The sequence below is a fragment of the Nothobranchius furzeri genome, chromosome 7 (genome assembly GCF_043380555.1).
Source record: "Nothobranchius furzeri strain GRZ-AD chromosome 7, NfurGRZ-RIMD1, whole genome shotgun sequence".
Classification (NCBI taxonomy): Eukaryota; Metazoa; Chordata; class Actinopteri; order Cyprinodontiformes; family Nothobranchiidae; genus Nothobranchius; species Nothobranchius furzeri.
The window spans coordinates 43,010,498-43,026,646 of NC_091747.1; the positions used below are offsets into that span (position 1 = coordinate 43,010,498).

Consider the following 16,149-nt stretch of genomic DNA (forward strand, 5'->3'; position numbering starts at 1 on the left):
GGTCTATGCTCCCCCTCCACTGAGCGCCCTGACTTAGTGTGGAAGACCTGATGCTGCCGGGACAGACGGCTCCTCTGATGGCGTTTCCTTGCGTTACCATACTTGGCTCATCTGGACTCAGCCTAATATAATTTTTACTCGTGTGTGTGTGTGAGTCTGTGTGTGTGTGCGTGTGATTGCATATGTTTGTTAATGTTTTTAACCTGTTATGGGAATCTGGGGTCATTTTGTAAAGCACTTTGAATAACACTTTGTTTGAAAAGCGCTTTAGAAATAAAATTTGATTGATTGATTGATTGATTGATTGATTAAAGATGGAGGACTGTCAGCATCTGATGTCTGTAACCATGTTGACAGCCAACATGTTCCTGAGTGTCTTCGTTCTTCCAGGTGAGCTGTTTGATTTTTAGCTAGTGGGTCCAAATCTTTGCAACCTAAAGCTGATTATGTTCACCTTACAGGTGTTTGAGATGGATGTTTTGGTAAAGAACCAGGTCTCTCCATCACCACACCCAAGAAGATGGAAGCACTGACGGAATATTGTTTGCTAATCCCAGGTCGATCTGAGAAAAGCTGGTCTAGCACGCCATGATCTCGGACACATTCCCTTACATTTGCATGCCCCAAACCACTTCGGCATCTGCAATATGAAAAACATTTGGTGGGGTAATGCTAATGGAAAAGCATTGCTGGAGCACACGTTTAATATTCCAGGATGTACTGGGAATATCCAGACTTTGATGGGGTGCCAAATCCATCGATTTCCTAATGACTTATCCAGATACTGTTCCTGAATTTTTCTAGCATCATGCAGTGCCATAGAGCCATTGAGGTAAACCGGCTAATCAGCATGCAGATAATTTAATATCCATGTCCTGGACAAGCTTGTCCATCGTAGGGCTTTCTTTATTTTACTGTAGGAATGATGGTGGCAGAAGAGTTGAGCACCAGCCTTGTAACAGGTTGCAGTTGTTGTGTCCTTTGACAAGACACTTAACCCACTGAGCCTGCTGCTGGTGGTCAGAGCAGAGGCCCCTCCCTCCTGTCACTGTGCCCCAAGTCAAGCAGCTGCCCCCCTCTTGTGGACAGTTGATCACATTGCAAAAAAAACTCATGTAAAAATTCATAAAATGTTCTATTATGAAACAACAGAAAATTATGAAGAGATCTTATAGTTTATTCACACTAAAACACCTCTAGAATTGTACATATTCTGATCTGGTAAGTTTGTTAATGTTTAAATAAGCAGAGATGATTCATCACCATAAACTTTAAACAGGTTTCTTTTTGATGTTTGGCTTCTGCTTTTTATGGACATTTGTTGCCCCCTTGTGGTCATTTTAAGATATTTAAGCAACCTTAGTAAGGACACATTTTCAGATAGTTAGACATTGGTTTCCGATCGAACATGATTAATTCAAAATAACAAAATGTGTTCAATATATTCTATTTATATCTGATTTTAGTCACATATTCGTTATAACCAGAAGCCAGTCATTTGAAAACCAAATGAGATCTCATTAGATTTTTTTTAGACTCAAACATTAAACTAAAAGTTGCTTTGTTGAATTCAGATGCAAAGGTTTATTACACATTTCTAATACGGTTTGATTTATAAACATTTAGAAAAAATAAAGTATGCAAGACCTGTGTTTTATAATCTCACACTTCATTCTTACATCAGATTTCACCAAACCAGTTTTTGTTATCACATATCTACCTCAGTTTAAAGAACTTCCTCTAAATATATCACTGCATGTTGTACCAAAATGGCAAACTGTTGATTATTTGGTGCTTTTTGATGACATCATATGTATGCTATCCATCAAGTTGGCAGGTTTACAAACAGCTGTTTACTGGTCTTCCATCCTTCCATCCTAACCCTAACCCTAACCATCACCAAAGGAGATGGTTGATCATGATGGCCTTCTCTGGTACCAGACTGACACACACACACACACACACACACACACACACACACACACACACACACACACACACACACACACACACACACACAGAACAACCACACAGGGTTTGCATGAGAAAAACTGATGGCCGGTATTTTAAAAAGCTGGTGCTTCAGTAGGAAAATACAAAAGTTCATTCAAATGAGCTCAGAAGTCTAGCTTCCTGTTGTTCTTACAGCTTAAACCAGTTAAACCAGGACAATCATGTTTCAGTGATTATTCTTTCTAAACATTTGTTGTTCTGCTCTTGTTTTGTCAGAACAAGCTAAAACTGCAGCTTAGAGGGACCTTTTGTTTTACGTTCTGTTACAACAGAGTCCTGCTATGTGTTCAGGGAGAGTAGACTTTACAGCTAGGGTGGACAACTCCCAGGTTCAGAATTCAACATGTTTTAGTTGTTTCCCTGCTCTAACACAGTAGATTCACCTGTTCAGCAGCTCATTAGTAAGCTCTACAGAAGCCTGCTAATCACCTGCTGATGAAATAGTGAGTGTTGAAGCAGGAAAACAACTAAAACATGCTGGACCAGCCCTCGGGGAAGGGAGTTGTCTTCCCGCTGAATTACACTTTTCTCAACTGCTCTGGTTTCTCACAACAGAGTAAAAATTCTCACCTCTTAGTTCAACCTCCATCGTATTTAGTCATTTATGCTCATCACTGTAGCAGTTTCCTGTTCCTTCTGACAAATAGAAAATTCTTTTGGACGTGCATGCTGCAGACTGCTGAACTATCCTTATGAATGCTGATTTCTTTATAACAGTAAACTAATGGTCCTCATTTTATTTGTTGATTCCTTACATAAAAGGTGTTGAATTTGTTTTCAAAATCTATCAATTTAAAGCATTTCTTTATATTTTTACTCTCTAAATGCCCCCCAAATCACAACATTTCCTCTGGTGCCGTTTATAAGTGTTTAATGGACAGGCAGCTATGTCTGGATGTGCAACATTGAGGTCCAGTTCTGTGTTAACTCAGATCAAACTTCTACTAGAGTATTGTTTACAGTCATGCACAGTTTCACCTAAAGGGTCTGACTTGTGTTTGTTTCAAGCACATTGTTCTTTCTTTTTGCACATTGATGCAAACTGGAAATGTAAGGAGCACATGCTGTAGAACTGTGAAACCGACTTTTTCATTGTCTTGTACTCATTTAACATAAAACATTTTGTGGTTTACTTTATGTTGGTCTACTTTTGTTTGCTGGGTGGAAGAAATTTGAAAGTCAATCTTGTTGCTAAAGTCTAAGATGTCTAATTATCTAGTTTGTTTGTCAGCAGTTGATGGTAAAACGTCTGTTATTAAAACATATTTGATATTTTAGTTTGAGACACACCCACATTAAGTTCTCTGTAGCTGACATCCTCTTTTACAGATCAAGGAAGAATAAACACACCTTTCATTATCTGCTTTACTTTGACCTTAAGTCAGAGTGGATCTGATGTTCAGGTGAATTTCAGCTGATTTAAAGCATTTCTACTCTGTTTCTCTGCTAATCTGGTAAGGAATAAAATAGATATTTAAATCTATAGTTTCCTCTCTCTCAAAAAAATTAAATAAAATAAAAAAGCTTAAATTTACACAAATGTACTTTTAGAAGATTTAGATAATAGATTTTTCTCATGAGATTCTTATTTCTAATGAACACAACAGTCTGGTTGTTTTCATTTAGGTTTAAGTTGCTTTAAAATAATCTAAATGAATAATTTGAAAGGTATAATGTAACAAAAAAGGAAACTATCATTTCCAGATTAAAGATGAAGGAGGACCATCAGAGCCTGATGTCTGCAACCATGGTGATGGTCCACATGTTACTGAGTGTCTTCTTCCTTCCAGGTGAGCTGTTTGTTCTCTTTAGTTTTCAGAATCATTTCTAGTTTAAAGCTCCACATGTAACAAGCTGCAGCTCAGCTGGAATTGACGACCCGTCCTTCAGGTCAACAGCTTGTGCCAATCCTCTTCAAATAACAGTTAAAGGTGATTTTTTTGCTTTCTTTCTATCTATCTTACTGTTTTTGTTATTAATAAGAACACAAACTGAAAATGTAATTTATCTATTGACACGTGACACAAACCTGTTATTAGTAACTGATCTTAATAGTGACATCATCTTTCCTTGTGTGTTTGAAAAAACTCTCTTACAATCCAGAGTTGTCAAAAATATACAGTCTGTACTGGATTTAGTCATGTTATTTTACTCTTTCAACATCATTTGGAGCAAACACACAACATTCAGCTTCAGTAAAGGATACTAGAGATTGTTACCTTTTTCCTTCAGCATTTACAACCACATTGTGACAAAAATACATTTTCCCCAAAGAAACAAAATACCTAAACTAAGAGTACCCCATTATTCACTTAAGATAGAAATGCTGATTTTGTTTCTTCACTGGTCACTGGAACTGAAAACAATGATCATAATATGAGATAAAACTGAAATAAAAACTACTAAGAAGCATTAAAGGAGCAAATTGTTCAGCTTTAGCACATGAAAGATAAACCTGTTCATCTTAGACTGAGAGACCTGAGACTGCTGAGGGTGTTTTTGCCAGATCGGTGTAAAACATCTGGAAACTTTCAAAATAAAAGTCACATGCTGATATTCAGTGGCTTAACTAGTAAATAAAGTACATCATTATCTATAAAACCTCTGTAGCCAAGGTAAACAGAACTACTTTCTATACCTTGGCTTTTAGAGAAGCTTATTACTCATACAAGCTCATTAACGTCCCATGCTGCCTTTATTCTTGTTTTATCTGGTTTTATTGTATCCCATTCTGCGAACCGTTGCTGTTGGAAGGGTGCCATTTAAATAAATTTGAACTTGGCCTTGTTCCCAACCTTGCTGCATCTGCTTCACTGCGACAGATGCCATAATAAATCACACAACAGGTTGTTTATTTAAAAATCAAGAATGACCCAGCCATCGGTAATCACAGAGTGGCCAGTTTGGCGGCCAGTACAGAGGGAAATGTCTCCCACTGGTTAGGAAAAAAATCCACAAATGTTTCAACACAGGGATTAATCGGTTAAACTGGCTCAGTCTATCTGTGGGAGTTCAGATCAATAGTTGTTTAATTAAGGTTTAAATACCTGATTTCAGAAAAAGCTGCTACATCAGTGAGATCCTGGATGATCTTTGTCTTTGATGGTTTAAACAATGAAACGTTTTCATAAGTTACTTATTGTATCGATGCTTTTTTATTAATGTAAAATAAATTTCATGTGAAATCCCAGATTCTCCTTGGAGTCCCAGGATTAACACCTCAGGAGGTCTGGAGGAGCTGAAGGAGAAGGAGTCTGTCTCTATAACCTGCTCAGCTCCGACTCCCTGTCCACTCTCACCTCCTGAACTCACCTGGAACCTCCAACCAGACTCTGGCAGACAAACACAGAAGAACCCAGATGGAACCTCTACAACTAAAATCCAGGAGAACATGACTCTATCAGACACACATGATGGATACAACATCACATGTTCTGTCTCATACCCTGTGGATGGAGGAAAATGTCTGAATACAACAGAGACAGTGACTCTTCATGTTTCCTGTAAGTGATCCTGTCAGCACGTCATGGTTCAGCTGCTTCTGATCAATAAAGTTCATGTGAGTCCCATTTTCCTCAGATGCTCCTAAAGACACCTCAGCATCCATCAGTCCATCAGGTTTGGTGTCAGCAGGTAGCTGGGTGAAGCTGAGCTGCTCCAGCAGAGCCAAGCCTCCCGTCAGCAGCTTCAGCTGGTTCAGGATCAGCTCAGAGGGACCCGTTCAAGTATCTGAGGAGCAGCTTTACAGCTTCAACGTCTCTGAGGGAGGAGAATTTTACTGTGTGGCTGCAAATAATCTGGGGAATCAGACGTCATCACTGATCTGTCTGGAGGGTAACGAATTAAAACTTTTGTTTTTGTTTCCTTTTTTTAAGAGATCTGAATGATTTTCAGAAACCGTTAATGAAATAAATGAACTGAAAAGTTGTGGTTCAAATAATCTGATTCATTAGACTAATTATGTTTTAAAAACAAAAACAACTTTTTTTGACTCAGTGTCCCATTGCTTATTTACTCATTAGATTTTTCTGCAGCATTACTTCATTTCAGATTGTACTCTTCTTCAAAACACAAGTATAAAACTGTTTACAATAATATGACAGGAAATCACTTTTATAGGAGGAGCTGAGCTTGTTTTGTTACAGATAAAGCGTCTGGACTCAGTGATCATATTACAGCGAAGATCCTGGGATTAGTGATACTCTGCAGCTCAGTCCTCATGTTTGAGTGGTGAGATGTTTTTATGAGTTAATAGTTTACAGCTGATCTGTTGGTGTTTAGCTTCAGATAATATTCCCTGTTTTCTTGTTCCAGCTGGTTTAAATCAAGATTCTCCCTGAAACCAAAGAAGGTAACATGACAGTAAAACAAACTAAATATTTTCCTCTAAAAATATCTGACATCAATGTGTAATAAATCAGAATAAGAATCAGCACCAGATATCTTCTGAAGTGCACTAATGAGGCGGATCAGTTTAGTCTGTGTGAACAGGTGGAAATAAAACAGCTGTTAGAGGATCCAGCTGTTTATAGTCTGAATGAATCTTCGTGTTCATCACATTTACAGATGATTAGAGGAAAGATTAATGTGGTGAAAACAGCAGCAGAGCAGCTGAATCATCATGTTTTCATTTGTTGAAAGTAGAGTCAGTTTGCTGTTATTTATCAGTGGACGTGTTTGTTGTAAATATAGTAAATAAATACTTGGAACTGCAGTAAATCCTTTAGAAGATCACATATCTGTTGTTTTATGTCCACAGGAGAATGAAGAAGCTGTTTATGTCAACAGAGTGATAGAGATTCAGAAATCATGAGACACAAGGAGACGAGGAAGACGTCCTAGCCCTAACCCATTATGTAGTTCTGTCTGTAACGTTTGTCTTTATCATGCTTCAAACGCCCAAAATCACAATTTGTCTGTTAAGGTCATTTTCATTTTGTTGCAAAAATATTATATTTTTAGAATACTGTTTTAAGAGCATTTGTAAAACAGATTTTTCACAGTTTTTGTTTGCGAGTTTTAATGTAAAAAGAAAACATTAGATTTCTGAAGAGTTTTATTGAATTAATGTGAGACTGTGTTTATTACAGATGAACAAACACCAGACTAGAGACACAAACACTTCCTGTTGTTTGTTGCTCTGGCTCCATGTGTCACCTTACTCATAAACACTAGATTTATTAATTTAATAACAAGACTATTCAAAAGCATAAAGCACAATGCTGGTTTCTCCAACACTTGATCTGATGTTTAAATATACCTGCCCAGAGGAGAGGATGGACATAAGGCTGGTGCATAAATGGTCTAATTTTGTATAAATGAGAAAAAAAATCAGCAGAGCAAGATTTTCTGAGTGTTTTGTTCTTTTAGCTCCCTCTGCTGGTCTCTGACTTACTGCATCCTCTGTTGTAACAGAACATTAGTTAATTATAGAAGCTGCCTTTGGTGGAGCAAATGTGACTGCAGGCTGTTTAAAAGAAAGCTAATTTAATCCTGGTTGCTGGTGATTTAAATAGTGACTGAAAGCTGTACCTCCGGGTTTTGTACAGTTTGATCAGTGTTCCACCAGAGGAGTCAATACACTAGACCAGGGATGTCCAAACTTTTCAAGACAAGGGCCAAAATCATGAAGTTAAAACTCTTCAAGCGCCATACATTTTTTTATTTTAAGAATTCAAACATCATTTTATATTTTTCGTTTGTTCTGCTCAAAAAGGCCTAAAATAGATATAAAGTTAGACATGAAATAATAAAATATATGAATTAATATCAAAAGCTTCCTGTAGAGACTTAATTCCAATATTCTCAAAATGCTAATGAGGGCCACTCCAGGCTGCCTCGTTTGGCCCCCAGGCCGCACTTAGGACACCCCTGCACTAAACTAAGTTTACTCCAATCTGAAACAGACATAAAACTGTCCCTTTCTCCCATTTAGACAACTATAAAAATGCAGCTGGAGGGGGCTGAGTACAAAGCTCACATGACAAGAATACTGTAGCTCATTGGTTCACAGTTGCATCTCTCTGCTAACAGCATGTTTGAGTCACTTACCTCCTCCCTTCCTGAGAGCTAGCTCACAATAGCCTCAGTTCCATTAGTACCTGCTCTGCACGACTCAGATTTAATCTAGTCTACACGGTTGTGTTTCCATACAATGGAGATTAATGGTTAATGGCCTGTATTTGATGTAGAGCCTTCAAGAGTCCTGCCCTCTGCCCCACAGAACCAGTAAGTTAGTAGCCACCAGGTACAGAAAGGTCTGCAGCACCTCACCCTTGCTCCAGTGAATTATTTTGGAGTTGGCCATCATCACGTACAAGCACCACGGTCACAGTTTTAAAAAATGGCTGTTCGAGTGTAGGTTTTTGTGTGAGTCGCTGCTTTAGTAAGACGACTAGTGGTTCCACTCCCTAGCCAATCAGCGACCGTACACCGTTTAGGTAATGCATCATGGTACTTACTCAGAGCAAGCAGAACTCACCAAGGAATGGTTCTGAAAATTTGAGCTAGAGCTGATACTTGGTACTAATGGAAGTGAAATCCAATTTCAGGGGTGGGGGTTGGGGGGTCTCTTAGTTGGAAAAGTATCTGAGGAGCAACTTTACAGCTTCAACGTTTCTGAGGGAGGAGAGTTTTACTGTGTGGCTGCAAATCATCTGGGAAATCAGATATCATCATGGATCCCTTTGAGCATAACAGGTAAAAAAGTTTTTATAGTTTTGTGATTGACATCATCTCTCGTGTCATAGGTAGTCGTGTACTGAATGTTGTTACTTTAATCACATTTTACAATTTTTCCATTGATATTCACATAAACTATAATTTACATCAATCACATTGGTTTACGTTGTAATTCATAACACAGAAGTTTTACGTCACATTAGATGTGTCTCATGTGCAAACAGCAGAAATAAAGTTTTGGTCATTTAGAGTCAGAACATTTTCCACTGATGAGAAGCGGATCATGTTGTCCTGTTACAGATAGACCAACCATCTTACAGCGAAGATAGTGGGAATTGTGATGCTCTGCAGCTCCTTCATCATCTTCCTCTGGTGAGACATGTTTCTATGAGCTGAATAGTCTGCAGCTGTTGGTCTCTGTTACATGTAACATCATTCTCTTCTGTTTTCCTTTCAGCTGGTTCAGATTCTCCAACAAAACGAGAAGGTAAACCAGCAGATATTAAAATCTATCAGAGATAGTGATGGTGAACATACAGCTTCTCTATTTACAAATATCAGTGTAAAATGCAGCTTTATGTAAAGTATCTTTGTTTTGTTTTCATTCTAATCAGAAAGTCTCAGGTTATCTCTTTAACATTGATATTCTCATTAAACATTAATATTCTCATTAAACACACGGCAGAGCAACGTCTCATTTCTCTGTTGTTTCAAGTCGGCAGGACTCAGAAGAATCAGAGCAGAGGGGTCGAGATCCAGACTTCATGACAGACGAGAAGATGTCAGCTTCACTGTCAGAGGGAGGTTCTTTGTTTGGTTTTAATGGTTTTTATTTTTCCACACTTCTTTTTCAAGTCATTTTCACAGTTGCACCAGAACAATTGATAAGATTTTAACAATCATTTAAATGAATGTTGAACAAGTATGTTGCTGTGCTAAAATGATTTTAGAGTAAATTATGATAAATTGAAGGTGACTGTGTTGGTTCTACTGGATCTAAGTGCTGCCTTTGATACAGTAGACCACACTATTCTTTTAACTCGTTTGAAACGGATCGGCCTCTCTGGTGCTGTTCACATATGCTTCACATCCTACCTCACAGACAGGACTTTTATGGTGAGTTTGGATACCTGTTCCTCGAGGGTTCATGGGATTACATTTGGTGTGCCCCAGGGTTCAATTTTAGGCCCAGTGCTTTTTAACATTTAAAGGAAGTGCAGAATTTTTAGGCAAGTTGCATTTTTGAGGAATAATTTTATTATTGAACAACAACCATGTTCTCAATGAACCCAAACAACTCATTAATATCAAAGCTGAATGTTTTTAGAAGTAGTTTTTAGTTTGTTTGAAGTTTTAGCTTTTTTAGGGGGATATCTGTGTGTGCAGCTGACAATTACTGTGCATAATTATTAGGCAACTTAACAAAAACAAATATATAACCATTTCAATTATTTATTTTTACCAGTGAAACCAATGTAACATCTCCACATCTTAGAAAAATCAGTCTTGAGATATTTCTTGGCCCAGTCTTGACGTTTCAGCTTGTGTGTCTTGTTCAGTGGTGGTCGTCTTTCAGCCTTTCTTACCTTGGCCATGTCTCTGAGTATTGCACACCTTGTGCTTTTGGGCACTCCAGTGATGTTGCAGCTCTGAAATATGGCCAAACTGGTGGCAAGTGGCATCTTGGCAGCTGCACGCTTGACTTTTCTCAGTTCATGGGCAGTTATTTTGCGCCTTGGTTTGTCCACACGCTTCTTGCAACCCTGTTGACTATTTTGAATGAAACGCTTAATTGTTCGATGATCACGCTTCAGAAGCTTTGCAATTTTAAGACTGCTGCATCCCTCTGCAAGATATCTCACTATTTTTGACTTTTCTGAGCCTGTCAAGTCCTTCTTTTGACCCATTTTGCCAAAGGAAAGGAAGTTGCCTAATAATTATGCACACCTGATATAGGGTGTTGATGTCATTAGACCACACCCCTTCTCATTACAGAGATGTACATCACCTAATATGCTTGATTGGCAGTAGGCTTTCGAGCCTATACAGCTTGGAGTAAGACAACATGCATGAAGAAGATGATGCGGACAAAATACTCATTTGCCTGACAATTCTGCATTCCCTGTATATGCTCCCTCTTGGCAGTGTCATCAGGAGACACGGGGTGAATTTCCACAGTTACGCTGATGATACACAGCTGTATGGCCACACTTTTTAATTGCATGTTGAACATCAAATCCTGGATGGCAGAAAACTTTCTCCAGCTCAACCAGGACAAAACTGAAGTTTTAGTTATCGGACCTGAGGCCCAGAGAGAGAAGCTTTTACCAAAATTACAATCACTGTCTCTTAATCCATCTTCACAAGTGAAGAACCTGGGTGTCATCTTTGACTCTGAGCTGACTTTTATCCATCATATTAAAAATATCACCAAAATAGGTTTTTATCATATAAAGAACATCGCCAGAGTCCACCCCATTCTCTCTCGGGCCAATACGGAGACGCTGATGCATGCTTTTATCACGAGTAGAATAGATTACTGCAATGCCCTGCTCTCTGGTCTTCCTAAAAAGAGGATTTCAGGTCTACAACTATTACAAAACTCAGCAGCACGTGTCCTGATGAAGACCAGGTGGTGGGAGTACATCACTCCAGTTTTAGAATCACCGCATTGGCTCCCCTTATGTTTCAGGATCGATTTCAAAATAATTTTAACAGTTTTTAAGTGTCTTAATGGTCTTGGGCCTTCTTATCTTTCAGAACTGCTTTTACCGTATGAACCCACGCGGTCTCTGCGCTCCTCTGGCAGCCGTCTCCTTGTCATCCCTAAAGTCAGGACACATATTCACGGCAAGGCGTCCTTCCAATACTACGGTCCTCGCCTCTGGAACGAGCTGCCAGGGGACCTCAGGGCTTCTGAGAACGTTCATGTTTTTAGAAACAGGCTCAAGACTAATCTTTTTAGCTTAGCTTTTAACTGAATACTATCACTTTTTAAATTATTGAATTACTAAGGTTATTTATTTATTTATTTATTTAATGTATTCTTTCTTTATACGTGGTTTCTAAACATTTTTTTTTACCATGATTTGTTATCAACATTATTTTAATATCTATATAACTTTTTATAATACAGTTCTCATTTTAGCTCTTTTGATTTTACATTTTAACCTTGATTTAACCTTTTTCCAGTGCTTCCTCTGTGGGAGCCCTCTGCCCCAGTGGCGGTGGCCGGCTGTGGCGGCCTGGATGCTTTCCAGGTGTGCCTAGGTGGAGGTGGGGGTCTCTGCCCTCCCTGCCCTGGGTGCCCTATGTTGGTGCCTCGGCTGCTGCTGGGGCGGATGGCTACCCTGATGGTGTTTCCTTATCCTTATCTTAGCTGGTCTGGCTCATCTGATCTCAGTCAATCGTGTTTTTTAACCATGGGGAAGGGGGCATGTATGTATATGTGTGTGTGTGTGTGTGCGTGTGTGTGTGTGTGTGTGTGTGTGTGTGTGTGTGTGTGTGTGTGTGTGTGTGTGTGTGCACGTGCTATATAAATAAAAGTTGTTTAATTGATTGATATGTGTCTATAAAATTATTTGAATAATTTGTGATTGGTGATGCTAATAAAATAAATAAAAGTGAATTAAACCTTTTAATAACTGAGGTTTGGGCAGGAGTCCACTTCTGGTGAACAGCAGCTTCCTGTAATCTCTGTTAGGGTCAGCAGAGGGCAGTGTTTGAATCCATATGCATCCATCAAAGAGAGAGTTGGGATCGTTTAAGACTCTTTAATTTCTATAATTATAAATTCTTACAATCTACCAGGACTATCTCAATGATGGATGCATATGGATTTGGATGTTTCGTGTGTGTGTGTGTGTGTGTGTGTGTGTTGTTCAGAATCTCTAGACTGACGTAGTGAATCTAGTTGTTATGACTAGGCTACCACGAGGCTTCAGACGCTGATGACATGAGCCGTCATTTTGTGCCGTGACCATGTACCTATGGAGTCTCCCGTGTAGATGAGGAAACGCCAGGTCCTCGGACCTCGGATGTACCGGAGCTGGTGAAACAGCGGTCGCAGCAAAGCCCGTCTGTGGGTCGGCTCCGGTAGCAGTCGGCAGGCGTCAGCAAGTTCACTCTTATTTTGAAGGAACGTCGTCTAGTTGTTCAAATGATGGAAATTTCCAGCTTGACAGTTCTCAGCTTAAAGTAGAAAGTACAGCTGGCCAGCCTGTAACTTTCTTAATGATGACGATGGAAATCCTTAGGACCTCCAAATGAACGGAACTGAGGTCAACATGGAACTGAGTATAAAATGGCTTTGCCTTGTTTTATATCCCCTAATTGTTTACCAATCTTAGTAAACCGGATTGGACAGATTAAGTAAACATCCCAGATTCTCTCTACCACAGACGAAAGTTCTGATTGGTTGAAAACAATGTGTCATGCGTTTCCATGGTAATGTAGATCAGTCTGTCTGGTGCAGTCCTGTTTATTCATTAAACACATAATTCATGACATCTTTATTTCACAGATCATTCACCTGATTATTAATGATCAACATATGCTCTGATTAGCTTTATCACGAATAAAGTACTTTGATAAATTAAGGAAAAACATTCTTCTTCTCTTCTTCTGTCTCTTCTCATGGAATGTAAACATACTGAACCAAGCGTCCGACCTTGGCGATGTTACTGTGTGAAGGGGCAGACAATTATAATATTCATAACGGTACAGTGACAATCTTTCAAAAATATGTTTATGTTTATTTGGCAGACGCTTTAATCCAAAGCGACTTACAATTTATAACCTACAGGGCATGTTGTGATCTGTGGGGGAAACCGGAGTACCCGGAGGAAACCCACGCATGCATGGGGAGAACACGCAACTCCACGCAGAAAGGCCGCATAGCTAACTCATAGCTACACATGTTTAATGGCAGATTTCAAATACTTACAATGTTAGTCATGAACCAAACTACGGCCTACTGATAGGAATGACACATTTTTATGAAATATTAAGTGATGTATAATAAGAAAGTTTCTCTCTGTCACACATAGTGAGAGGGGCAGTACAGGCGTTGTCTGGCCTACACAAGCTGATGCCACCAAACAGTCCCCCCCCCACCCACACACACACCCACCCACACCCCTAGCCACTTAAGCACAAGGAGAATATGCTAACTCTGCAGAAAGACCGCAGCCTGGTATCTAACTTTAACCTTTAATTTACTGTTTCTTTTTCAAATGCTGGGAAAGGAAAGAATCTTAAGGGTAGAGTCAAAGTAGGAATTGGCGAGAAAACTGTTGAGTTTACAAGAAACATTTTAAACCATGAAAACCAACTTTTAGAGTTTTGTGGTTTCACACATCTGAGGGCATTGTGCAGAAACAGTGATGCTGATAGTTCTGCAAACTCTGCATGTTATCTACAAGATGTAGAATAGGAACCTGGTTAGCTCTACAGAAGCCTCATATCTTAGCTCATCTTAGCTCATCTGTTTAAGGTGACGTTTAATTTTAAAGTTTCTGTAAAAGAAAAAAGTGTTCTGCTTATTTGTCAAAAGCTACAGAACAGTCAGCTCCTAAAAAGTTCATTTTAGATGAAAACAGGGTCTTCAAAAGTGCACAGTCACTTGTAACGATCTTCTGGATGTTTAACAGGCAGCAGAACAGATGAATCACACATCTAAAACAGGAAAACATCACGATGCCACCACAATGAAGAATGGTGATTTCCTCTTTCATGTGAAGAACAGACACCTAAAAATAATGAACCTTTGTGCTTTTAAAAGGCATCAAAACTATGGATGTGTCATGGTCTATGAAATATGTCTAACCCAAGTCATACAGAATCACAACCCAAACACAGAATGGAATTTAATATGTATTTATTGAAAACAGGGAACAGAAGGCGCACTGGGAAGTCCCAGTGGGATGGAGAACGGGAGCGCAGCGTTGCGAGTTGAGGGGAAGCACAGGAATGAGGGGGGCAGGGTTTACCAGGAGAGGGAGCGTGAGGCGAGTAGGGGAGCGGGTCATTCAGGATGGAAGGAGAACTAATCAGAGTCCAGAAGTCCTATGGAGCATGAGTGAATAATCCTGAGGAGTTGCTGTATCCTGAGACATCTTAAGACCAAGCTGTAGCAATCATCCAGCGTTGAGGTGTGTTCTCCATCCTCCTCAAGAAGAAGGACCCACTAATTGCTAACCAGGTGCAGCTGGGAAACTCCCTCTCCTGCAAAACACTCAAAAAGGTGGAAAGATAGAGTACTGACTCCGGCTGTCAGAACCAGAATCTGGAGTGAATCGGACCCAAGAATTCAGCCAACACCAGAATGAAGCAGTAATAGTTCTTTATTGGTGAGGATTCATTGCTCTGTCCTAGACGCTGAGCACAGGAACCTTTTGCTGGACTGCTGAGAGTTTCCTGACGAGCAGCACTGGAACATAAACAGAGCAGATGGTTAGCAATCTCTCACCATGGGAGGGCGATCCAGGGGTCGTGGTCATGAGTACAGTCCAGGTGGGTACACAGAGGTCAGATATCAGGAAGGCACCAAGGTCCAGCAGGCAGAGAGGAATCAGAGAGGAGGCAGGGGTCGATAGCTAGGAGATCCAGGTCTGTGGGATTTAGCAGGCAAGGGCAGGAGTCCTGGGAGCAGAAACAGGGTCAAAAAATGTAGAAGGGCTTGGTAAAGGTTGGATTTCGTCCGTAAGAACTTCAGATAATCTGGCACAGAGTAGTGGCTGGAGGAAGCCCATATCCTGAAGGACACAGGTGGAGATGATTAGACAATCATGAGTAGACAAGCAACACGTGAGCATAATTAGGTGGGGCACAGCAATGTAGAGGCAGGATGCCTGAACATCATGACACCAGCTCATGACAGAATGAACACATGTGAAGTTATGTACTCAACGAAAAAAGGTGAAATAACAGAAAACTTGTTTTATATCCTGTTTTCTTCAGAATAGCCACCCTTTGCTCTGATTACTGCTTTACACACTCTTGTTGCCAACAAGTGCTAAACACCTCTGGGAACTCCTTCAAGACTGTTGGAAAATCATTTCAGGTGACTACCTCTTGAAGCTCATCAAGAGAATGCCAAGAGTGTGCATAGCAGTGAAACATGTATTTATTATTGTTAGACTAAATGCTAGAACGTGTAACGTGCAACATGAATATACCACTGACTCTTTTCTCTGCAGTGTTGATGCTTTATCTCTACAAATAACACAAGTCTGGAGGAGTTCTGCTGTGAGGGGAAAATGTTAATGCTAATGGTTAGTTTAAACTACGTTACATCTGGACGTTAAAACAACAACAGCAGCCTTCTCCATCGTGAGTCAAGACGGGTGAGTCCATCAATGATAATTTACAGTGTGATGTAGATCTGTGAGGATTTTTAAATCCTAGAGTTGCACAGTCTATTTTCTATCAGAAGCTAATGCAGGAGATGTAGGA

The 16,149-nt window shown here is 39.7% G+C and overlaps 1 protein-coding gene across 1 annotated transcript; it reads left to right on the top strand.

The window, feature by feature from the left end:
• The first annotated feature begins 314 nt into the window (after window positions 1-314).
• Window positions 315-12,114, top strand: LOC107382585 (nectin-4). Its single transcript, XM_070553432.1, has 13 exons — window positions 315-390; window positions 489-557; window positions 5,205-5,516; window positions 5,593-5,847; window positions 6,159-6,243; window positions 6,328-6,364; window positions 8,205-8,270; window positions 8,995-9,066; window positions 9,152-9,221; window positions 9,309-9,318; window positions 9,410-9,498; window positions 11,887-11,970; window positions 12,074-12,114. Exons 1-13 carry the CDS (start codon window positions 315-317, stop codon window positions 12,112-12,114), a joined length of 1,266 nt encoding a protein of 421 aa, XP_070409533.1.
• The last annotated feature ends 4,035 nt before the right edge of the window (window positions 12,115-16,149 follow it).

Excerpts from the sequence above, each read along its gene's own strand:
- LOC107382585 (XM_070553432.1), top strand. The coding sequence starts at position 315 with ATGGAGGACTGTCAGCATCTGATGTCTGTAACCATGTTGACAGCCAAC. Across the intron at positions 391-488 it reads GAGTGTCTTCGTTCTTCCAG|AACCAGGTCTCTCCATCACC; the intron begins GTGAGCTGTTTG and ends GTTTTGGTAAAG. Across the intron at positions 5,517-5,592 it reads AGTGACTCTTCATGTTTCCT|ATGCTCCTAAAGACACCTCA; the intron begins GTAAGTGATCCT and ends CATTTTCCTCAG.